The 24,006-nt window shown below is 46.1% G+C and overlaps 3 protein-coding genes across 4 annotated transcripts; 2 read left to right on the plus strand and 1 right to left on the minus strand.

Annotated features, from left to right (window-relative positions):
- Window positions 1-7,505: 7,505 nt before the first annotated feature.
- On the plus strand, window positions 7,506-11,715 carry LOC125535687 (UPF0235 protein At5g63440). 2 transcript variants are annotated; one of them, XM_048698752.1, is made up of 7 exons: window positions 7,506-7,868; window positions 9,307-9,421; window positions 10,288-10,441; window positions 10,520-10,616; window positions 10,781-10,869; window positions 11,020-11,088; window positions 11,271-11,715. In XM_048698752.1, the coding sequence occupies exons 1-7, from the start codon at window positions 7,754-7,756 to the stop codon at window positions 11,328-11,330; spliced, it is 699 nt and encodes a 232-aa protein (XP_048554709.1). In that variant the 5' UTR covers window positions 7,506-7,753; the 3' UTR covers window positions 11,331-11,715. The 2 variants fall into 2 exon arrangements, with proteins under 2 accessions (XP_048554709.1, XP_048554710.1); XM_048698753.1 differs by having other exon boundaries at window positions 7,736-7,868; window positions 9,321-9,421.
- A 312-nt stretch (window positions 11,716-12,027) lies between these two features.
- Window positions 12,028-14,889, plus strand: LOC125535690 (DNA-directed RNA polymerases II, IV and V subunit 8B-like). Its single transcript, XM_048698755.1, has 5 exons — window positions 12,028-12,177; window positions 12,501-12,578; window positions 13,017-13,174; window positions 13,344-13,447; window positions 14,502-14,889. The coding sequence occupies exons 2-5, from the start codon at window positions 12,506-12,508 to the stop codon at window positions 14,611-14,613; spliced, it is 447 nt and encodes a 148-aa protein (XP_048554712.1). The 5' UTR covers window positions 12,028-12,177; window positions 12,501-12,505; the 3' UTR covers window positions 14,614-14,889.
- Window positions 14,890-15,133: 244 nt separating this feature from the next.
- On the minus strand, window positions 15,134-19,956 carry LOC125535688 (UDP-glucuronic acid decarboxylase 4-like). Its single transcript, XM_048698754.1, has 5 exons — window positions 19,102-19,956; window positions 18,859-18,938; window positions 18,537-18,620; window positions 16,960-17,034; window positions 15,134-15,773 (listed from the first exon to the last, which is right to left on the minus strand). Exons 1-5 carry the CDS (start codon window positions 19,871-19,873, stop codon window positions 15,462-15,464), a joined length of 1,323 nt encoding a protein of 440 aa, XP_048554711.1. The 5' UTR covers window positions 19,874-19,956; the 3' UTR covers window positions 15,134-15,461.
- Between the last annotated feature and the right edge of the window lie 4,050 nt (window positions 19,957-24,006).

Raw genomic sequence — 24,006 nt, forward strand, 5'->3', positions numbered from 1 at the left:
CCCCCCCCCTTGGACTCCCTATATATAGTGGGGAAAGGAGGGCCTCTACACCACGCCTTTGGTGCCTTCCTCTCCCTCTCCAACACCTCCTCCTCCTCCATAGAGCTTGGCGAAGCCCTGCCGGAGTACTGCAGCTCCATCACCACCACGCCGTCGTGCTGCTGCTGGAGCCATCTTCCTCAACCTCTCCTTCCCCCTTGATGGATCAAGAAGAAGGAAACGTTACGCTGACCGTACGTGTGTTGAACGCGGAGGTGCCGTCCGTTCGGCGCTAGGATTTTCGGTGATTTGGATCACGTCGAGTATGCCTTCCTCATCCCCGTTTTTTTGAACGCTTCCGCGCGTGATCTACAAAGGTATGTAGATGCAATCCGATCACTCGTTGCTAGATGAACTCCTAGATGGATCTTGGTGAAACCGTAGGAAATTTTTTGTTTTCTGCAACGTTCCCCAACAGAGAGTCCCCAGTTGCATGTCAACCATCGACTCGCAACTGGGTGTGTGTGTGTTTTTGTTTGTCGAGTTTCCCCAATTGCAAGCCGACCATCGACACGCAACTAGGGTGTGTGTGTGTTTTGTCAGGGACCCCACTTGTAAGCCGGCCACCGACTCGCAACTAAGGGTGTGTGTATGTGTTTGTCGAGAGTCCCTGGTTGCATGTCAACCATCGACTCACAACTAGGGGTGTGTGTTTTGTTGAGGGTCCCCAGTTGCACGTCGACCAGTAACTCGCAACTAGGGGCGAGTGTTTTTTCGGGGCCTTTGGTTGCAAGCCAACCATCGATTCACAACTAAGTGTGTGTGTGTGTGTGTTTGTCGAGAGTCCCCAGTTGCAAGTCGAGCATCGAATCACGACTAGGGGGTGTTTGTTTTTGTTTGTCAAGGGTCCCCAATTGCATGTCAACCATCGACTCGCAACTAGGGGTGTGTGTTTTTTCATGGCCCCAGTTGCAAGCCCACCATCGACTCACAACTAAGGGTGTATGTGTGTGTGTTTGTCGAGAGTCCCCAGTTGCAAGCCGAGCATCGACTCACAACTATGGGTGTGTGTGTTTGTCGAGACTCCCTAGTTGCAAGCCGAGCATCGACTCGCAACTAGGTGTGTGTGTGTGTGTTGTGGGTTCCCAATTGCATGCCGAACTTCGACTCGCAACTAGGGGTGTGTGTTTTGTCATGTCCCCAAGTTGCAAGCCGATCATCGACTCGCAACTAAGGGTGTGTGTGTGTGTTTGTCGAGAGTCCCAAGTTGTAAGCCGACCATCGACTCGCAACTAGGGGTGTGTGTGTGTGTGTTTGTTGAGAGTCCCAAGTTGCAAGCCGCCCATCGACTCATGACTAGGGGTGTGTGTTTTGTTGAGGGTCCCTAGTTGCATGTCGACCAGTGACTCGCAACTCGGGGGGTGTTTTTTTTGGGATCCCCTGATTGCAAGCCGACCATCGACTCGCAACTAGGGTGTGTGTGTTTTGTCATGGCCCCCGGTTGCAAGCCCACCATCGACTCGCAACTAAGCGTGTGTGTGTTTCTCGAGAGTCCCCAGTTGCAAGCCGACCATCGACTTGCAACTAAGGGTGTGTGCGTGTTTGTCGAGACTCCCATCGACTTGCAACTAGGGTGTGTGTGTTTTGACGTGGCCCCAGTTGCAAGTTAACCACCGACTCGCAACTAAGGGTGTGTGTGTTTATCGAGGGTCCCTAGTTGCAAGCTGACCACCAGCTCGCAACTAGGGGTGTGTGTTTTGTCAAGGGTCCCCAGTTGCATATCAACCATCGACTCGTAACTAGGCGGGGTGTGTGTTTGTTTAGGGCCCCCAGTTGCAAGCTGACGGTCGACTCGCAACTAGGGGGTGTGTGTTTTGTCGTCGCCCCCAGTTTCAAGCTGACCATCGACTCGCAACTAAGGGTGTGTGTGTTTTTCGAGGGTCCCCAGTTGCATGTCCACCATTGACTCGCAAGTACGAGTGTGTGTGTGTGTTTGTTGAGGGTCCCCACTTGCATGTCGACCATCGACTCGCAACTAGGGTGTGTGTGTGTTTTGTCATGGCCCCCAGTTGCAAGTCCACCATCGACTCGCAACTAAGGGTGTGTGTGTGTGTGTGTGTTTGTGTTTCTCGAGACTCCCCAGTTGTAAGCCGAGTATCGACTCGCAACTAGGTGTGTGTGTGTGTGTGTTTTGTCGTGGCCCCAATTGCAAGGCAATCATTGACTCACAAAGGGTGTGTGTGTGTTTGTTGAGGGCCCCCATTTACAATTATTCCATTTTTTGATAGTTTTTTTTCCTTTTTTGATGTAATAAAGATTTACAAGGTACTTCTTCATGAAACCCCTAAAGAAAAAAGGATTTCTAGTTTGTTTTAATATAACTGCAATTTTGATAGAGACCGAATCTGTTACATACTCAGAATTTGTTCAGTAAGACTGAATTTGTTAGATTCAGAGTATCATAGAATTTCTGAAAATTTAAGAGCGTGGTTATGTGGCAGGGGGTGATTTAGATGTAATTAGTAACATCGTTCTAGGCTTATGTGAAACCTTTGAGCAGGGGAGACCTGGACTTCATGCAGACTGAAATTAATAGTGTGTTGGTTATACAGACTGATATTTTGTTCATTCATACTGAATTTGTGTTCATCTAAGGCTGATTTTTTTGCTTGATTGAGGTTGTAATTCTCCCCCTAGTCAGTTTGAAATTCTCAGTGGTCAGTCACATACTTTTGTTTTTCCAGAAATGAATTTTGTTGTGATTCAGACATGGAACCCTAGCAGTCATACAACTCTGATTCTAGGGGATTCTATATACTTTTTCCTCTTGTTTTCATTTCTGATTCTAGAAATTCAATTTTTTCCCATTGGCTGGTTCCTCCTAATATGTCTAATTATGTACGTGCTTGTCACAATACGATTACAAAAAAATTTCCGTGCTCAGTTCATACTTGACTATTCTTCAAAATTCTTTGTTTATCTATTCTTGTTTCTTTTTACAGGGGGATGTAAGCAGAGATACCAACCATCAAAATTCAGAGGGCAATATCATCATTGAAGACCTGGACCAAACTTTTCATGGCAATGTCTGAAGTTGAGGCCTCTAATATTGATTTAACAGAAACGGATGCATCAGATGGCATGTTGCTTGATGGTATCAGAAAATGGTAAATCATTTTTCACCGCACCAAACTTTTTTGTGTTTTCGTGCTTCTTTTTTGCCTTCATAAGTTCAGTCTTGTTTGAATATAATCTGTTCTATAAGAGCCTAATTTTCTTTTTTGTTATTTTGGTTTTTTTGTATGCAGCTACAAAAGAGTGATGAGAGTAAACATGGGAGGAATGTTTTTAAGGAGCAAAGCAGGAAGGTAAATTGTTTTTTTTATTTCAATTAACATCTTTTACCTACCACGCCATCGGTTTTTTATTATAAGTAGTGTGTTATCATGCCAAGTACTTTTTTGTTTGATAGAGCTGAGTTACTAATTTTAATTTGTCTTTTTTGCTTGATTATCAGATGGGAGCAACCCAAGAATGTTTGAATAAAGGAAGAGCAAGTGCGTATATCAGATTTAGCATAGGGTGTTCTTCCAAGATAGTCGACAGTGTTTGCAAAAGCAATTACAGAATGGAGCTTGTGAAGAACTCTGGATTCGGATACATGCTTGTGAAGAACTCTGGATTCAAGCAATTTTGCCAAGGCCTACATCTGGTCCCAAGCTTTTTTTTACAACAAACAAACAAATTAAGCCCACAAACACAAGGCCTAGGCCCAGGAAACTTGCCGAGAGTGTGGGGGTGGTGGAGGGGGAGAGGGACGGCCCAGCCCTGGAAGCGTCCAACAAAAAAGGACGAGCAACGACAATCAATCGAACGACTGGGTGACAAACAATCGAACGACAGAACAAGAACAGGGGCGATCGGGAGGCTACAAACAGGATGATGTCATGTTAGATGTGACATAATTATGTCACATCTAGATGTGTTCTAAACAGACCCTTTCTGTTTCTATGGTGACTGGTGCGTAGTGTTGTTTGTTTTGTGTGGAGTCTTATTCCATGTTTTCCTTTATATTTTCTTGTACGTGTAGATATTATTCCATAGTTCCGTTCACCTACCAAAACCGAAATATATTAGTCTATCAGGTTTGGTTTCTTCGATTTAGCTGATTTTTCGGTTGTTTTTGAGAAACCCAAATCACAATTAACCGAATGCCCACTAATAGTCGGTCCATAGGCGATGTTGTGCTGGTTGCAGGGTGCACGTCTGTGTGTTACCCAGCGGCCTACGCTCGTGCATCAGTGCATGCATGGGATGGCGTAGTAGTGGTGCTCGTTCGCCAACTAGCCCACACTCTAGTGTTCTTTTTTTCTTTCTCGCCATTTTGTTGTTGTTTTGCTCTCTAAAAACCTGTCTACCTTTTCAAATTTTGAAAATGGTGGAATAAAATTTGGTCATGGGATTATAAAATAGTTCATGAATTTGAAAAAAGATTTGTGGATTCTCAAAATTCAGAAGTAGTTCATAAATTTGAAAATTGTTTGTGAATTAGGAAAATGTTCAAGAAATTGAAAAAATGTTCATGTATTTGAAAAGTTCATGGATTTAAAAATATTCATCGACTTGGAAAATGTTCATAAATCTAAAAAACATTTGTGAATTTGAAAGAAAATGTTCACAGATTAAAAGGTTAATGAGTTTGAAAATATGACTCAAATTTGGAAAGCTTGTATGAATTAAAAAAAGGAATATGGAAAAAATTCACAAATATTCATGACTATTTCTTTTTATGAAACATTAGATTAAAAAGTAGATAAAAAACACAAAAGGGAAGAAAAACAAAGCTTCCCAGAAACATGAACATTTCAAAGAGTTATGGGCCGGTGAAAGGATCAAAATGGACCTAGAGAGGGGGTGATTAGGTACAAATGCAGATTTTAATTCCTCTATTACTTTGCAATTTTAGGCAATTATACGGAATGTGAAAGTGAGCATAACAATTGTAAAGTATAAGATCTTTATGATGTGAGAGTATAAGAACAAAGCTATTTATCATGTGTATGAGTGGTATATTTGCATTGGATATGAATGGATAAGCACATGATGTGAGAGTGGAATATGTTCAAAACTATGAGCATGTGCTTATCTTTTTGTGATCCCCATTGATCCTCTCTTAATAGTGCAGAGTCCCTATGCCCAAGAACAAAACCGAAGAAGGCTACACCTATATGTTTATCTTCGTCTCTCCATTCTTGAGCCATATTCATTTAAATGGGTTCATTATCCACACACAATTATTTCACATGGTGATATTGACCGAACCTCGATGGCGAGATCCGATCCGTTGTTGCGGCCCGATCTTTCACGACACTCCACCTCCAATAGCAGCAACCTCTCGCCCGCGCACGCGATGTACACGAAATAGAGGGTTTGAACCTTGCGGCTCTGCACGAGAAAACCAATCTCGACGGCGGTACTCACGCGCAAAACAATTTCCTAGCAGAAATCGCAACACAGAGGTTTTCTAAAGCTTCCTCCAAAACTTAGGGATTTTTAGACAGCTTCCCCCAAAACTCGATACAGGTATTTACCCTAAAACCACATCATGTTTATTCATAAAATATAACCTGATTTTTACAGCAACACACTATGGCTTTATATAGCAGCCAGAACATCTATCCTGACTTGGAAAGCAAGCTCCCGGACTAAAACTCACGGAAAACAAAGAAAGGAAACCTGGATCGGACGCCATATTTAAATAATACTAAAAGATTATATGCTTTATATTCTAGCAATATAATCCTTACAAAAGATTGACCTGGACTCTTTTGAACTTGTGCGTAGACATCTAACTGCTCTGTTGGTGGACCCCATCCAATATCACATAAGTTTAAACAGTCACGTATCTTCATGATTGGTTTGTTAAAGGGTAGACCACCCTTCTTCTTGCGTGGACGAAATAAGAAAATAATTCGAACCCTTGTTCTGGAGAATCGTGCAAAGAAATCAACAAATATATTTGTTGTTTTATCTCTGACCAACGTACGTAACCTGCATGCATATCTATCAATCCTTGGCTGGTCTCTTTCCTCCAAAAGATAAAAACAAACTCCCTTTGTACTATACGTGCAAGTACTAGTCTGTTTTAGCATGAAGACAATGATGCATCTGGTCAGCTCCAGGCTTGCTCCTCTAGTTTGCTCGTGTGTACTTTCCTGATTGACCAATGTAATCGTTGTTTGTCTCAACTTGTTCTGATCATTGCACGATGTTGCATGCCTGGACGTAACGGCGACTAGCTCATCGACGTCTTTGTATTTCTGCCGTAGACAGGTTGAAACATGTACATCGCCCACTGTGATTTCTAATGGTGCAGCAACAACTTGATCCCGACCATTAGCTTGTGCGTCGTTATTGTAATCGGTACACTTACAACCGGTTGTATCACATGGACTAAAACATGGGATACACTTAGCAAATGTGATTAGTCCCAACATCGAAACATACTTAAAAGGCAAGATTGCACTTTCAGGCGTCCCAATTAGTAAGAGGCCTAAGAAACTCTCAGTGTACCATCTCTCAAATGAGACTAGTGACGGTGCTAGCCACCTCCAATACAAACACTTTCGACTCCGCGATGACCGATAACGCTGGAGGAACCACCGACCTGATGTGGACAGAGAGGAAGAAACAAGACCTTCGACAAGACTTTCACAGTCATCAAGGTTTTGCTTGGACACAAACGATGGCTCCTTGAAGACATCGTAGGAACACATTGAGGCGGTGACCTGAAACTTTTATTCGTGATGACTACATCGGCACCAGCCGAGCAACGTCACCTAACAAACTAATTCTGTACGTAGAGTCCATCATTAGACCATTTATATACCAGTTGAACAACAACTACTCTCTAGATCAACAACAATTAATATGGATCTGAGGGTGTAACCGTTTTTTAACTGAAAACAACAACTCCCTCTATATCGAAATATGAGACTTTTTTTGTGTAGTTGACTATAAAATCATCCTATATTACTGTTGATAATTAGGCCTTATTAAAAATAACACGGCACTAAGAAATAATGAGGTAGGATCCATTATGAGACCATCTATATACCAATCAAGTCTTGGCACGCAACAACCCTGACATCAGCGAATCGGCATGTGGTTGGATGGTTAGTAGGACGGTGATATCTCAGGCAATTAGGGTTCAAGTTCTAAACTTGACATTGGTGCTCGCATTATTTCTGAATTTATTTTAGACTTTCGGCGATGTTCGTTCAGTGCGAGTAGACGTTCCATTGACTGCGAGGCGCCTGACTTCATAAAATCTCAAGATGCTATGCTGGTTCAGTTTTTCGGAAGTGCTCGCAGGGTAAGGCGTGCATGTGCACATTTACAGGGATGAGTGTATGCTCGTGTACGTGAGTGACTTTGATTATACAGTGTTAAAAAAAGAAAAGCAATCCTGATCTCAAATCTTCAGAATCCAAGCCTAGGCCGCCTTTTCCGTAAGCCAACCAAACAGCCCCAACTTTCCCCAGTCCGACCGAGCCAACAACGCGGCCCGCCGGCCCCCTCCTCTCCGTCTCGGCCTCCGCCCCGCCGCCTCTACGTCATCTCCCCCCTCGTCTCCTCGCCTACGACGCAGATCCCCTACTCGATTGCCGCCGCCTGAGCAGCCGTGCCCGAGAGCCCGCCCACCCACCGCCCCACGCCCTGACGCCGCTCCGGTTCGCCGCCGACCGCAGCAGCGGAGAAAGCGAGAGGGAAGATGCCTAAGCGGACGACCCACACGTACTCGAGCGAGGACGCGCTGCCGGAGGGCCCCGAGTCCGACCTCTTCGTCTACTACTGCAAGCACTGCGCCTCCCACGTCCTCATCACTGGTCAGTCGGCTCCTTCTCCCTCACGCCCCCCTTTCTTGGTTCCTCTTCGTTGCAGCGTGGGCTTGTATCTGGAGGCTTTCGGTTAGTTTTAACAGATCTGAGAAGTCCCTCCGGATGTTCTAGGCTAATGTTGTTCTTTCTAGCTGAAGCACCGAGTGGGGATTCTTGTCAACGAAGTGGCAGTCTTTTTTTCTTTCTTATTAGATAACCCTGCAGGAGCCCTGCCTGTGTGTTAAGAAGAGTATAATCGAGGTTAATTAGGGCCTCTTTGATTCGCAGGATCTTCAAAACACAGGAATAGGAAAACAATATAGGATTTGAGTGGCATGCTCTCTTCAATCCTACATGATTTGGAAACTATACGAATTTGGATAAAATAGTGTTTGATGCCACATCAAGAACAAAGGAATTGTAAAAGGAGGTTTCAGTGGATGGAAATTTTCCTCCAAAACAGAGGGCAAAGCAATCCTTTGGAAGTTTTCATAAGGATTCCAATCTCACGAACCAAACCTATGTAGGAAAAATTCCTAAGGATCTAAATCCTGCAAAATTTCCTATGAAATTCCTCTGGATGAAAGAAGCCCTTAGGTAAACTGCACGAAAACTAGATGCAAAGGGCACTAACCCCCAGCAACGAATGCCAACGAAAAAATGTCCCCGCCGCGTGCCCTCCCCGCAAAAACACCGAGTGAGACAGATCCAGTGTGACCTGCTCTGGGGGATTGGGGAAGACCACAGCAGACTTCAAATCAAAGAAGCATGAAAGATGCAATGTCAAGCACCGCACAACCACCCCACTATCACCACTGCCGCCAAAACCGCTGTGGGAGGAGCGGGATCAGGTCTCCCCGACTTTACCGGTGGTGAAATTGCATCTCAAGGATCCGCATCGTTCATAATCAAGAACATGAGTAGCTAAAGGGATTCAGCTTGCTAGGAGGTTTTCTTCGTTTGTGTGTCAGCATTGTGAACTTTGAATTTCACCCTTGTTCTTCTGAGCTTAATTAATACTAGTAATATGAGTTTTCTCTTAGCTGAGCTTGCCATAGATGGTTCCTTGGAATAGTAGAAAGCTGTACTGAGCTATGTTTGTAATTTGTCACAGATCAAACCACAATAACTTGTTTGCATTGTCCAAAAAATCCGCCTATTAACTGGCCAATTAATCCCTCCTCGGAGGGTCACCGAGTAGCTGATTAACTGATTAATCGGACTTTTCGCCTTTTTGTCCTCACTTTGAATCTTGTCATTTTTTCTTGTTTATAATTGTGTTGTTTCATATGATTAGCAGTTAAATCTAGCTAGTGATAGCAATTTTAAATTGCTAAGTTGAAATTCCTTTCTGACATTGACTACTTTCAAGATTGTTGTATTCGATGTGCCCTGTTAATACTTAAGTATCTGCTATAAAATCAGTTCTGATGTGTTTGTTATAAAGATACCCTATTGCAGAAAATGCCAAAGAGGAAGACCGACCGAGCACATGTTCTAGATAAGGCAAAGCATCTTGCGAGATTAAATGTGAAAGATGCAGGAAAAATCTTGTTGAAACGGTATACTAATCATATCTTGTAACTTTGTTATTGTTAGGTACTTGAGTCGAATCCCATGTTTTCTAATATCATTGCACAATTGATAGACAATATTACACCTTGGTAACGCGATGTTATGTATGCTCACTACCCTGGTGAAATTTGCCACTTTATCTATTATCACGTCGTATGTACCCATGATATGAGTGCTGCGATCTTAAGTGTGCACAATTGTTTTTGAGAAGAAAATCCAGTGGTAGCTGCATCAACTCAGGGTAAACTTACACAACTTTTTATTGCATAACAGTAGCCAACTTGCAAATGAATAATTTTAATGAGGACACATTTAAAGATTGAATCTTCTATAAAAAAATTGCCCAGAGAAAAAAGATAAGAGGAGACATGAACACAACAGATCATAGTATTTTATCTCTCAAACACCAATTAACAACACCTGCAGTAGGACCATAGGATGTACTCCCTCTGTAAACTACTATACAACTTTTTAGATCACTACTCTAGTGGTCTAAAAAGTCTTATATTAGTTTACGAGGGAGTACTACCTTTTTGCTAATTAACTAACTCATCTCTTTTAATGGCACGCCCTGCAACACAGCACATGCATGTACATATCAACTCTTGCGGGTCAGTAACTATGACCTGCAATCAGTATAGAGCTAGTGCTACTGTTAGAATCAATTTTCCCTGTATCAGATTTATAGATATATTCTGTACTTTGAAATATGTGAATCCTTCTACACCATCCACAGTTTTCATGTGAATACTCATTTGTAGTAACCACCCAAGGGTCATTTGTCTTAAGTGATTCCATTGTTGCAGTGGACTACATTTTTGCTGATTATATAATGTAAGTATCTCTGACGCAGTGGAGAAGGAAAGCTCGAAAAGCAGTTTCGCATGACCTGTGTGGGATGCGACCTTTTTGTTTGCTACCGATCGGAGGAAGATTTGGAGCTTGCTCCTTATATATATGTTGTTGATGGAGCACTGAGTTCGGTGGCGGCTGAGACAAATCCACATGTAAGCGTGATGGAACTTCCTTTGATCTTTCCAATCTGTTTTATTATTTTGTAAGCTAACAGACCATGGAAACTGTAGGATGCGCCTGTACCCCCTTGCATAACACAGTTGCAAGGTGGACTTGTCCAAGTTGCCATTGAAGTAGAAGACCGAGCACAACGTTCAGCAATAACAAGTACGTTGTGTTAATCTTGTAGTAAATTTGTTGTTTAAACGAATGCAACTAAGCACCGCTGCTCTCCTCTATAACATAATAAACCGGACAGTACTAAGAGGAATCAGTATCATTTCAGTTACCAAGAGAAAAGAAGACGTGACAATTGTATTTATTCTTATCAGGAGTGAACGCTGACGATGTTCGAGTAGCAGTAGCTGCCCCTGCTGCTCGGGGGGAGGCCAACAACGAGTTGCTAGAATTTATGGGAAAGGTCACTTTCTTCAATCTTAATTCTTGGCAGTATTTGAGACATTTCAATGTTGTAGTGTTTGTTTACCTTGGTACCTGTATGGGTATAGATTTTATAAGGTGATCAAACTTCTCACCTGAACATATTTGGTCTGACAATTTATGTAATCAGGTGCTTGGCTTAAGATTGAGTCAGATGACCCTTCAAAGGGGATGGAATAATAAATCAAAGCTTCTGATTGTAAGTTCCCATTTCTCATGTCTCATTTTAGGAACATATTAATGTGCCAACTTTCTGTTAGCAGTCAGTTGACTCAACATTTCACATATTAATAAGGAGTAGTTCATTATATATTTTCCAGCAATCTTCTGGTTCCATCTATTGATTGTTCTCTTGTACAAAAACACCTTGCCTTTATTTAGGTTGAGGATTTGTCTGCGCGGCAAGTTTATGAGAAACTCCTAGAAGCTGTCCAGCCGTAGAATACCGACTTCAATTGCAGCAGCCTGTACTCTTATCCGGAAGGAAAATGACCCAAGGCCACCTGTATTAGATCTGCTGAAGAGAAGGCTCGGGCCATAGAACCAGGTGTCAGAAGATCAGAAGGTGCTAAGAAAGTCGAAAGGCTGCTCAATAGAACTATAGCTCTGACCTCAGAGTAAGCAGCCAATGTGTGCTGAATTTGCTCATTGTTTCTGTTGTGATCTTGTAACCATTACTGAGATGGAGATATACATTGAAGCAAAAGCAAAATTGTGTGAGTTGTGATGCATGTTGTTACCCATGTTTCGCATGAAACATCCAACATACACATTTGATTTTGCTTTTGATTTCTCAGGTTTAATGTTTGACATGAACGATTTCGTATTTTGTGTTGTGCGTTTATTGTTCAAGATTTCACAGGAATATCACCTGTTAAGTACTACATTGGGACCTACAATAATAGTACATATAATGCCTGGAATGTTGAGATTAATCGTGATTTGGTTTGACAGAGTTCTGTGACCTGAGCACACATTTGGAAAAGGAAAGGGAAGAACGAAAAACAACTTTTTTTTTGATTCGTTCAACAATAATATTATTTTCACACCAAAGACGACATTTTTTTAAGAAAGACAGGGCGACGTGCAGCGGCCCGGGCCCAGGCCCTAGCCCACGAACGGCCCGTCCATGGCAGAAACCCTACCCACCAGTCTCGCTCCACTACACCCCAAAGGCCGAAGCTCTGCCCAAACCCTCTGTTTTTCCTCTCCTGCCACTCCCCACATCGCCTCCGCTCCCCGCAGCGCAACCCAGGCGATCCGCGCCGGCTCCTCCCCGGCGCTTCAGGTCGACCCCCCCCCTCCCTCTCTCCCTCCTTCTACCGGCCCGGCTCGCCTGGCCTCGCCTCTCCTCGCCGCCGTCGGGCCCGACCGATCCGTGGGCGGGCGTGGGTGCTTATTCTCGGCTTCTTGGGGGGCTAGGCTGCGCCGCTTCTTGATTTAGGATTCGGGGGCCGCTTTTTCTTTGTCTGTTTGGAGAGCGCGGGTTAGGATTCACTTGTGTGGATTATCTGAGAACCACAATCGGCAGGATGCTAGGGTTGCTGTGCTCTCTCTTAGTCTTATCAAGTTTATTATTGCATAACTGAAGTTCGTGCTCTCCTTGGGCAGGAAAAATGGCCGAGCATCTCTTCGAGGACATCTTCCACGTGACCAGGATCGACCCCGATGGCAAGAAGTTCGACAGAGGTAATTCGCCCTGGCTGTTATGCATGGTGAATTTACAGTTACTGTTCTACTGCGCGGTGCTTTGCTCCGCCGAATCATGCTGCTCATTATGCCTGTCCGTCTCTTGGAGTTGCTGCTAGCAGTTACTACCTAGCAACATAATTTATCATGGTTCAAAAAAAGCGCTTGGCGTTAATTGTGCGCTTCGCCACCGCCTTGCGCTTTTCTGACCAAAAGCACATGCTTGTGCGCAATTATGTGCAGATTAAGTGCAAGTAAGCGCTAGGCCTTTTGAGATTTAAACCTTGGAATTTATTTATGCCTACCCAGTTCGCAGTGCTCTACAATGTTTGGAATCCTGGACTGTTAACACTTAACATCATAGCGACACTTTGTGCAACCTCGTAGCTGCAGATGATTACTGAACCGAAACATTTACCTTTCCACATCGGTGTGCAGTTAATCGCATCGAGGCTAGAAGTGAGCAGTTGGAGATGTACATGCAATTAGATATCGCAACCGATGTCTACCCAATGCATATGGGTGACAAGTTCACCATGGTTTTAGCTCCTACACTGAATCTGGACGGGACCCCAGACACTGGCTACTATACACAGGTAACATGACCTGGTTCTTAGAAGTTTGATCATGAAATAATTTGGCAGCTGAATGATGTGATAGTTGCCTAAAATGTTGTTATTGTCTTACATGGACTTGTCTTCGTGGAGGACGCATGTTTAGGGGCTGATACCCAGGAAGCTCATGTTATTTCTTTCCTTCTTTCAGGCTGGTAGGAAAACACTTGCTGACAAGTATGACTATGTCATGCATGGAAAGCTTTACAAGATTTCAGAGGACAATTCCAGCAAGGATAAAGGACCTACTAAAGTGTATGACTTCTCTGAACTCTAGATTAGTGATTTTGTGTGGGTTTTTAATCTTGCAGGATTTGATTTATGCGATATGTTTGAGTAATATATGATTTAATGTGGGATTGATTTCTTACCTTCATATAGCTGATGAAGAATTTGCCCTATAACCATGTTGCTGAAGCTCATGAGTTTGAGAGTGCATAATGATTCTCTTATTTGCCCTTCAGCTCCTTAATCCTAGCTTCTTAATATGTTCAAAAAAAATCCTAGCTTCTTAATGCATGTCCATACAATCCTGTGTGGGTGGGGGAGGGGTGTTGAGATTGCTTGATGCGCGTATTACTGAGTAACCTGGTGAATATACTCCAATATAAGGGGTGGTGTTTGAGATTGCTTCCTTTGAGTGTTAGTGAGTAACCTGATGTATACATGGTCAAAGATAATGGGTGGGTGGGGTGCGGCAGTTCAAATTGCTTGATGTAATTGTAACCTAGTGTATATACATGGTCCAAGATAAGGGGTTGGTTTTGGGATTGCTTAATTTGATTGTTACTGAGTAGCCTGATGCTATATACACGGTCCAAGATGAAGCTCGGCTGCTTTCCCTTGAAATGTTAGTACAAATGAAATAATGCCATGGGCATTGGGCTGTTCTCATGTGGAAATCTTTGGTGCAACTCATAGTCTCATACAAAGAGCAAAGTTCCATCTGTTGAAGGGCTGATTGAAGGATTTGGTTTTACATATTTGATATTCCTCGCTTATAGTTTGTACTTACTAGAAATATTGTTAAATATCTGCAAAAGGAGCTCATTTTTCTTATGAAATGGATATAGGTGTGTTGACGGTCTTTTCTCGTTTTTGAGCCATATATAAGCATGCTTGGCTAGTTGTATTATGTGAATCACACATTCACACCATGCAGTAGAAGTGCAACTCAGAATGCCTATTTTTATATCTCAAACCGAACCTACACCTTTTACACCTGTATATCTCAAACTCAACCAAGTGATTTGACCAATTCACTCGTGCAACTATTCTAATGATTTTACCCACCTTTTCCTCTCTCCAGGGAGATCTATGCATCTTTTGGCGGCCTCCTGATGTTGCTCAAAGGCGATCCTTCAAGTGCTGCTAACCTCGAGCTGGATCAAAGGCTGTTCCTCCTCATCCGAAAGGTGTAAGCGTGTAATCTACCGGATAACCAGTGCTTGTAGTTCACTCAGGGCTATACCAAGCCTGTGATTGTTTGGATGCTAATCGTCCTGCACCCTTATGTACTCTTTTGGCGGTAATATGACTCTAGATTGGTACCATTCTCTGTAGCACCAGTCGCTTATTCCTGTTCCCCTGGAGCGCATTATGCGTGTTACTAACTTATGTTGTCGATGTTCCGGGTAAATTACGATGCTGCGTGAATGTTATCTTTGGTAATAATTATTATCACCGTGTGAATGTGATGCTGGTGGTCCGGTTCTATTGCATCTTTGTTTGTCTGAACTTCGCGCACCCATATCTTGAACCAAACCTCCAGCAGGTGAACACGCATGGTGGATAGCTGCTGCACATGTTTGGATTGGTTTCAAAATTCACGTGCCATTTCCTTCCTGGCCTTCACGTACACGAGCAGAAGCATTTACTGGCAAATGCTATTATCTTTGCTCGTCTGCACTTTGCACAACCAAATCTTAAACAGGGTGGTGATGCAATTAACCATGAACCAGTAAGTAGTATAGAGATCAACTTGGAAAATTCCCAACATGATGTAAAATTAGAAGAATGCGAGCAAACGAATTTCGGGCACGGCTTGCTCTTGGCGGAACCAGCTAACTACTTCACCCATGATACATGACGCTAAGAAACTACACAGTGGATATGATGGTGTATATTCCCCGGTTTCATTCATTCATTTCCGGTATCCCTGCTGTTACTTTCACATGTTTCTTCCTCCCCCCTCAACAAATCCATCCTACATAACAAGATGATGAAATGGCACCGCCCCGCGGCGCGGCGGTGCGTCGACGGGCGATCACTACTCGGCGCCGTCGGGTTGCTGCTGCTTCTGGTCGCCGAAGATGCGGGCGCGGAAGTCCTGGACCATGAGCGGGAGGCCGTTCCGGAGCGCCACCTTGGGCTCCCACCCGAGCAGCTCCTTGGCCTTGGTGATGTCGGGCTTGCGCTTGTGCGGGTCGTCGGCGGTGTTTGCCCGGAACTCGATGCGCGCGTTGGGGTCGATGGTGTCCTGCACCACCTTGGCCAGCTCCAGCATGGTGAACTCCCCCGGGTTCCCCAGGTTGAAGGGCCCCACGTGGTCCCCCTCCATCAGCTTCATCAGACCCTCCACCTGCACCATCACACATGCATTTTAGACACTACAACAAAACACTTCCTTGGTAAAACCACGAGATTCACCCATGGATGCCATGACACCGAGCTCTGAGGTACCAATCTGGCAAGGACGACGGCATGGACGTGACATGACACGGCACTCTTGGTCGATGGAACAGTGGGGACTCGTCGTGGTTCAACGACAAAGGGGCTCGATCATGCTGTTCCCGGGAGCCAAAAAGGGTGATGGAGATGTTGCCGTGTCCATGGGCAGCAACAGTGCACCAACCAGTTTGGAAACACCTGCACCTGCGTGCGTGCGTGGTCCAGATCGATGCGTACGGTGCGCCATCTGCCTCGGCCGTCCGTTAACGACCCTTCGTTCGTGCAGTTTCATCTAAATTACACATTGCTTCCCGTCGAAGTCGAAGCAGCAACGTACGGTACGGGAGAGAGAGACCACACTAGCGGTAGCACAGGGCACAGCGATGCAAGAGGTCCACGGCCTCGGCCGGGACAATTACCGGCGAGGCCCAGCTGATGATCGATCGAGCCAACTCGGTCCGTGTCAGTAGGGTACGTGGTCCAAGGCCAAAACAAAAAAGTGCTAGCAACTCGGCGACTCTGTACTTGAGTAGGCAAGGCAGGCACCAGCGCCAAATGGAAAATGGTTGGGACTTGGACCACCCCGACCTAACCGACGTAGCAGCGCCACAGCCGCGTGCCGTTGGGAGCACGGACGGACGACTGTAACAGCACCCACGTACGCATTCGCGTCTCTGGACCGGAGACGCCAACACGTGTAGCTAGGTGTAGCATTGGCATGGCGGCATCAAAGCATCTACACCGTCCGCTCCAAACCGGACTCAAACGCCTGCCTGGGAACGAAAATCTGATCCAGATGGACGCCTCAAACGGGCCTCAAACGCCTAGTAAAATGAAGATGAAAAATGTTGCATTGCAAAGCAAACTGTGCTACCATGACCGAGCACATGCGAATCAACTGCAACTGAATTAGCTTAGCCTCAGCTGCACGGTCGATGAACCAACCGATCGATTAATGAAAACCGTGCTGCTGTTGAGGCTTGTAATGGAAGGGAAAAGCATGCGGCGGAGCCACCAGCAAGGGAACGTGCGTGCGTGTGCACATGTGAATCTTGACTTGTGGCCGGCGGTGTGTGTTGGTGAGAGGGAGAGCTTACCAGATCGGAGACGTACTGGAAGCTCCTCGTCTGCTTGCCGTCGCCGTACACCGTCAGGGGCTCCTTCCTCAGCGCCTGCACCAATCAATCATAAATCAACCCAGTGTCACCATATATTAGCAGTTGTTTACATCACACACGTACACCCCGTGCATATACATACAGTACACCGATGCTACCTACATCAATCAAAAATCAATCGACACAATGTCACCATTAGCAGTTGTTAACATCAAGGACAAAATCGTGCCATGCCTATGCGCTTTCACTGGCTAAGCATCGCTGGTTTCTTCATCTAGCCGTGTGGGTGTGGGTGCGCGACTGATCTTCGTGCTAATGTTATCATCTCTTCCACCACACACACACACATGTAACTTTGGCGTGTAAAGAATCGTGTCAAGTTCATAATAAAGCAGGTTTTAACTAGGGGGGTGCTTCGTGTCAGCTGCTTGGGATTAAGAAAATGAGAGTTGGAATTAAGAAAATGAGAGTTGGAACGTGGCGTCCACTTGTCAAAGTTTCTCCATCTAGCTTAGTTTAATTCTGCGCTGCTTTTGCCACGCACGATAGCACGTGGTTTGGACCCTGGGACGAATCAACAAACCAAACACTTGGTCCGCTCATTGCGTGTGTGTCCCCCCATCAGCAAAGCCTAGCTAGCCAGAGGATAAACGAAACAAGAAATGATGAATCATGTAGGTAGAAATTTCCTAAACAAAAATCTACGAGTCTAGGCAAAGGGGGAGGGTTTATGTCTTCCCCGATAACCGGCACTCCTGACCAAAAGTTTGTATGCGCTACATTATGAAACAGAGGAGTATCACTGAAGACTACTTTTTGGAGTATGCGTGGTGGTGTGTTGCTCGGTACAGTGCCATCCCGCGTGTCCATCTGGCCTCGCGTGCCCGTAGTGACTTATTATTTCCATAGGCTCCATAAGCGGATGGAAATAAGCTCTTAACATGCTACACCCGCAAACCCCTGACACATGGAACACGACCTCACAAAGATACCACCAAGGCCCCAACGGAAAGCGGGAGGCTTTTATGCCTTCGACGATAAACGTTATCATCGATGGCGACTATTTTTGGAGCATCCGTGGTGGTGTGTTGCTAGGTGCAATGCCGCCTCGATCGCGTGACGCAACTGGCCTCGCGCGACTGCAATGACTCTATTATTTCTTAACTAATAATGCACTGCCTTTTGAAAAAAGAGTATTTTTGAGGTAGTATGTCACAAATGAACAACTAGAAGAAACTAAAGCTATATGATGAACAACTAGAAAACACAAGTAGAGTAATATAGAATGGTACTACTGACTCGGTAGACTTGCATGCATGTGGGGCTGCGGGTTCACCGGCGCGCTAGATGGGAATGGAAGTTTACAAATTACAAGATCGAGGTAGCATACCACTAATCAATTCCTATCGTAGATCTAGATCGAAAAAAATGATAGTATTAGACTAGTGCTAGTGGGAGAAGCCTAGCTACGACTAAGCCAAGTAAAGCGGGAAAAAAGGGAAGTTACGTGGAAGCGTGCATGCTTGTGCATGGGTAATTAGGTTACTCTTTCTCACCTGAGCGACGAAGTTGCTGACGACCCGGCCATCGTCGATGCACATGCGCGGCCCGTAGGTGTTGAAGATCCGAGCGATCCTCACCTGCCAGCACACACGCAGATTAGTTGTAAATCAGTTAACCACGCGAAATTACCCTAATTATCTTCGTTTAATATCTACATTTGCATGATGATCCGATGCTAGTAATAGCTGCCATGATTATCATTTTTTGCCTACTAATAAAGGAAAGAAAAGGTGCAGAGGATGCTTTCGTTTCCAGCAAAGTCGAGGTTGCTGAGTGAGTGAGTGGCGAATGATTAAAGCAGGGCCGGGCACGAACCTCGAGGTTGGCGCCGCGGTGGTAGTCCATGGTCAGCGTCTCCGCCGTCCTCTTGCCCTCGTCGTAGCAACTCCGCACGCCTGCACAAATACTTCTGTTCAGAAAGAGGAGAGGACGACGGCAGCATTTCTGTCTTTTCCCCATGCATCCCGTGTGCTCCCACAGATAGACGAGGACGGCGGCGATGGCGGCGGCGGCTCTAGATAGGATAGGATAGGAGAGAAGATAGATGTGGTGACGTACCGATGGGGTTGACGTTGCCCCAGTAGGTCTCGACCTGGGGGTGCTGGAGGGGGTCGCCGTAGACCTCGCTGGTGCTGGTGAGGAGGAAGCGCGCGCCGACGCGCTTGGCGAGGCCGAGCATGTTGAGCGTGCCCACCACGTTGGTCTTGATGGTCTTGACGGGGTTGAACTTGTAGTGCACGGGGGAGGCCGGGCAGGCGAGGTGGTAGATCTGGTCCACCTCCAGCAGGATCGGCTCGACGACGTCGTGCCGGATCATCTCGAAGTTGGGGTTCCCGGCGTGGTGCGCCACGTTCTCCTTGCGCCCCGTGAAGAAGTTGTCGACCACGATCACGCTGTCCCCGCGCGCCAGCAGCCGGTCCACCAGGTGGCTGCCCACGAACCCGGCCCCGCCGGTCACCACCACCCGCAGGCCCTTGCGCTTCAGCCCCAGCGGCACGCGGCCGTGGCGTCCGCCGGTGCCGGACTCCTCGAACGCCATCCGTCCCCCGCCGCCCGACTGGTACTGCCGCGACGCCAGCCCCACCGCCGCCAGGTGCGCCACGCTGGTGGACGGGGTGGTGGTGGTGGTGGAGGGGGAGAGGAGGAGGAAGAGGAGGGTGGCGAGGGCCATGCCGACCAGGGAGAAGACGAGACGCTGCTCGCCCAGCACGTACCGGAGCGGCTGCGGCAGCTGCTGCCTGGTCCGCGGCTTGCTCTCGGCCGCGCCGTGCGCGCCGTCGGCAGCCGCCGCCGCCTGCTGGCCGCGGTAGGTGAGCTCGGAGGACGCCATTGGCCTCGGCCGATGGGATCGCGTGATCTCTCGGCTCCTGAGCTGTGTGCGCGCGGGGAGGGGGGGTGTGCGGGAGAAGAGGGCGAGGAGTGGCGCGTATTTGAGGAGGAGGTTGAGGTTATGTGGGCTGGCCGCGGGCGGCGCGTGGGCCGTGCGATCGGATCGCGGGCTCGGCCGGAGCCGCCCACGTGGCCCCGCGATCGGCGCCGTCTCGCGGGAGTCAGGCGAGTGTACAGACCACCCCTCGATGTGGCCGGATTTACCCGGCCCTGCCACCGTCCCCGTTCGTGTTTGACTGAGAGCATGTGTGCATTCACCGACCGAGTCCTGCTAATTTTCTTTATCTCACGATGCAAGGATCGGCAGCAAGTGTGCACATTCTCAACGGCTTAGTCACGTGCTGGCTGCAGGCTTCGAGGCAATGAGACTCGAGTGGTGAGAAAACGAAGGAGAAAGTGCTGGTTGCCGGGTAAACGCACACACGGAAAGGACCATTTCGTTCGAAAACCGGCTGAGTACGACTGAACCTGGGTATATATGCTTGATAACGCGTCAATATACGCTACGGTGCACGTGTCATGGTCCGTTGCAGGGCATAGCGTCGTGTGCGCTGCGTGGGAACGTGCTCTCTCGTACTACGTGTGGGCCTTTGTCGGCTGGCTATGGCTAGTAGGCAGTCTCGTTTGGATCGGCATGGCACCAAAAGTCTGAGCTTCCACCGGCTAGGCCAGGCTAACGAACTCGTGCTGCGCTCGCGCGGGATGCACATTTGACCGGCCGTCCGTCGGTGCGTGCGCGGCCAGCGCGGCTGACGGGCGACGAAGTTGGTCCGTCGGATCCATCCGCACCGCACCGCACGCGCACGTCCCGACGTGGCCTTCCGGTGGGCCGATCGTGGATCCATCCTGGCGTTGGTGCGCGTTCGGCCTGGCCTGGCCTCTTCACCGCCCAAAATTGTACGTAGTTTTCTTTTTCTCTTCTCTGATGTTGTCTCTGCTTCACGCTACACTTCGTAAAGTCTCGATTTTTTTTTATGTTATGACAAATGAAGCGCAGCTGGATCTTGTTTCAGCGGGTGGCCGGAGTTTTGTGTCTGAAGATGCACGCAGCCGCAAGTAAAGTCACGATGAGTCTGGTGAACAGTTGGGGCGGCGAGAGTGACGCCCCAACAGGCCAACAGTTTTTTTTCTGTTCTCAAAAAGGCCCCAACAGCAACAGAGTCGGTCGGTCAGCTGGTGATCTCGCTGGCTGGCTGGCTGGCTGAAAGTTCCATGCACGCGTGACAAGAAACGGCAGCCACCTTTTTCCTCCACCTCTAGCGCCCTTGCCGTAATCGTGCCATCTTGTTTGACAAAGGCTGTCGTTCCCAGCTGCAAGGAGCGTACGAAGCTGCCTTCCCAAGCCGGAAATCAGGCCGGCCACCCACGAGTCCTAGCCAGCACGACGCTGCCGGGAAGGGGTGAGCAGGCGGCAAGATGGAATGGAAATATCGAAGGCGCAGCGACGTGAAAACGGGCGCTGATTACTCTGGACAGAAGTACAACAGTGTTTTTCTCTCTTAATCAGAGGTCGGTCTCTTCTTCGCTCCTGTCAAGGAAAATTCGGCACCCGAAATTAGGTCGACGCGACGGCGACTCCATCGTCTGTCGACGAGTGCTGCGTGCGCCCGACTTGCAGGGGGAGGCGAAGACAAAATAGGCCCTGTGGCCAGAAAATTGTTTCGGTGAACGGAACAGAGAGCGGCTCGTCACCTCGAAACGGGCGTCATTACTGAAAAACAGAGCTGGTTAGGGATGATTAGGCGGCTGGTTTATGAAGTAAGGGCCTGTTTGGTTCTAAATAAGTTATCAATTTATAAGTCGAAAAGTGAAAAAAATGACTTATTTTGCTAAACAGACCTAACTTATAAGTCACCCCAACTTATAAGTCATAAGTTGTTTCACCCCAACTTAAAACTTATAAGTCACTCCCTTTTGCGTAGGTCCCACCATCTTTACATAAAAAACAAGGTGGAAATATGTGCTCAGATGACTTATAAGTCAGGTGACAACCAAACAGACGTGACTTATAAATCAGTGGTTTTAAGTCACCTGACTTCAGTCAGGTGACTTATTGAAACCAAATAGGCCCTAAGTGTACCTGATAGCGACTGAACTCAAGCCGCACCGTAGAGTATCAGAGCTCTTTTTACTAATCAAAGTACTCTTGAGTCTTTGACTCTTTCTACCAACCTTGAAAACAGAGCCCAGCACACATGATTGTCAGAGTATTTTTTTTCACATCATGATAGATGTTATATGTTCATGATAGATGGGAATATGTATATTTTCAAAAAAAAATTGCCGTCTACTAATTTACTATTCATCTCCGCCCTTTTCCCGTGCCTCTTTGATTCCAAAGATTTAAAAAACAAAGGATTGCAATGTCATGGCTATATGAATGCTACAAGTGGTTAATTTTTTTAGCCAAGGTGTTGATTTGTTTTATTGTTTCTCAAGGAAAACAAAGGATGCGAATATGCTGGGAACGTTCCGTCCCAATGGACCTGGGAGCGAATGAACGTCCGCGTATAGATGATTAAACACGCAGACATGAACGTTCGTCCAAGACCCCCGCTCCACGCGCTGAGTGAGAACCCCTACCCCCGAACCCACCTCCCTCTCCCTTCCCCCACCTTCTGGAGCAAAGGAACCCCTCATCTCTCCTCGCGATAACCACCTGATTTTATCCTTTCCTCTTCCTCTGCATCAGTGAGATGGCAAAAATCAGCCGCCCGAAGCTTGATCTCTCGGGAATCTTCGACTGGCCCATGAGAATTGATGTAAGCACATACAACAGAAGAACAACCCTCCTCGATTCCCCTCTGAATCGCAAGAGAGAGAAAACTGCGTGCAATTTAGATGCAATTTCAGGGATTTGTCATGGCAAAGATCTGTATGGTATTGAGAATATTATGTAGGTAGCGACGATTTGCCATGCGAAATTTCGCAATTTTGCCATGATTTTGAGGAAGAATATGGACTTTGCGTGGGGTGATGTGAAGGGAAGCAGAGCAATGGTATGTGGAAAATTTCCATGGGGAATATCACAGAAAAAGATGAACTTTACAGGGGGAGAAGATAAAACTAGTGATTTTAAATCCCTCCCACAGATCCCCACAACCACACCATGTGAATGTCAAGCATTGAGTACTAGGAACCACACAAAAAATGAAAGAAAAGAAAAGGCATAACTTGATATGATACGATTATGTTAAGCAATGCATTCATATAAAGTTGGCATGCATATATGTATGTATTTACCATGTAGAGGAATGCATGGCATGATGTGCTACTGAAAATGATTTTGAAAATCTGATTGTTTGTGTTTGGGATAATATTTGCCATGGCAACAACTTGTGATTTGCCATGTAGTGGAATGTGAATATGCCATGTAGATTAATGTGTGAGTATTTGCCATGTTTGTGTTTGGACTGACATTTGCCATGGCATCAACATGCGAGTTTCCAAAAAGTAGTGCAGTGTGAATATGATACGTAATTACATCTGAGAATTTCCTTGTGCATATGTATGTAGGTGCCATGCAGAAGAATGTGTGGCATGATGTGCTGTTGAAAATGATTTTGAAAATCAGATTGTCTTGGGTTTTTTGAAACTCACATTTGCCATCTAGGAAATAGTCATTTTTCTATACTAGCATATGGTAAATTATGGCAAACATATCTATCAGTTGATATAGAAAATTCCATGACAAAATATTAAAGAATTGCTAACTTGGAAAGATATAGTTAAGCCTAATTTGCCATTTAGCTCTTGTTTATAGCTGCCCACCATTGGTTCATTACACAAAACTAATGCCATGAATTTGAAGAATTACCATGAACAAATGGACATAAACTCATGGATATAAACTCATGGACAAGATATAGTTAAGCCTAATTTGCCATTTAGCTCTTGTTTATAGCTGCCCACCATTGGTTCATTACACAAAACTAATAAAAATGCCATGAATTTGAAGAATTACCATGAACAAATGGATATAAACTCATGAAAGTTTGCCATTTAGCTCTTGTTTATAGCTGACTTGGCACTGCCAGGAAAGGGTGAACAAGCGGAAAGATGAAAAATCGAAGG

This window comes from Triticum urartu, chromosome 2 (genome assembly GCF_003073215.2).
Source record: "Triticum urartu cultivar G1812 chromosome 2, Tu2.1, whole genome shotgun sequence".
Taxonomy (NCBI): domain Eukaryota; kingdom Viridiplantae; phylum Streptophyta; class Magnoliopsida; order Poales; family Poaceae; genus Triticum; species Triticum urartu.

What these genes read in the sequence shown, in the direction of transcription:
- LOC125535687 (XM_048698752.1), top strand. Translation starts at nt 7,754, where the DNA reads ATGCCTAAGCGGACGACCCACACGTACTCGAGCGAGGACGCGCTGCCG. An exon ending in ACAACGTTCAGCAATAACAA is followed by an intron (nt 10,617 to 10,780) that starts GTACGTTGTGTT and finishes TATTCTTATCAG; the next exon opens with GAGTGAACGCTGACGATGTT. An exon ending in TGCTAGAATTTATGGGAAAG is followed by an intron (nt 10,870 to 11,019) that starts GTCACTTTCTTC and finishes TTATGTAATCAG; the next exon opens with GTGCTTGGCTTAAGATTGAG.
- LOC125535690 (XM_048698755.1), top strand. Translation starts at nt 12,506, where the DNA reads ATGGCCGAGCATCTCTTCGAGGACATCTTCCACGTGACCAGGATCGAC. An exon ending in TGGCAAGAAGTTCGACAGAG is followed by an intron (nt 12,579 to 13,016) that starts GTAATTCGCCCT and finishes ATCGGTGTGCAG; the next exon opens with TTAATCGCATCGAGGCTAGA. An exon ending in ACACTGGCTACTATACACAG is followed by an intron (nt 13,175 to 13,343) that starts GTAACATGACCT and finishes TCCTTCTTTCAG; the next exon opens with GCTGGTAGGAAAACACTTGC.
- LOC125535688 (XM_048698754.1), bottom strand. Translation starts at nt 19,873, where the DNA reads ATGGCGTCCTCCGAGCTCACCTACCGCGGCCAGCAGGCGGCGGCGGCT. An exon ending in TCAGCAACTTCGTCGCTCAG is followed by an intron (nt 17,035 to 18,536) that starts GTGAGAAAGAGT and finishes TGATTGGTGCAG; the next exon opens with GCGCTGAGGAAGGAGCCCCT. An exon ending in TCCAGTACGTCTCCGATCTG is followed by an intron (nt 15,774 to 16,959) that starts GTAAGCTCTCCC and finishes GTGATGGTGCAG; the next exon opens with GTGGAGGGTCTGATGAAGCT.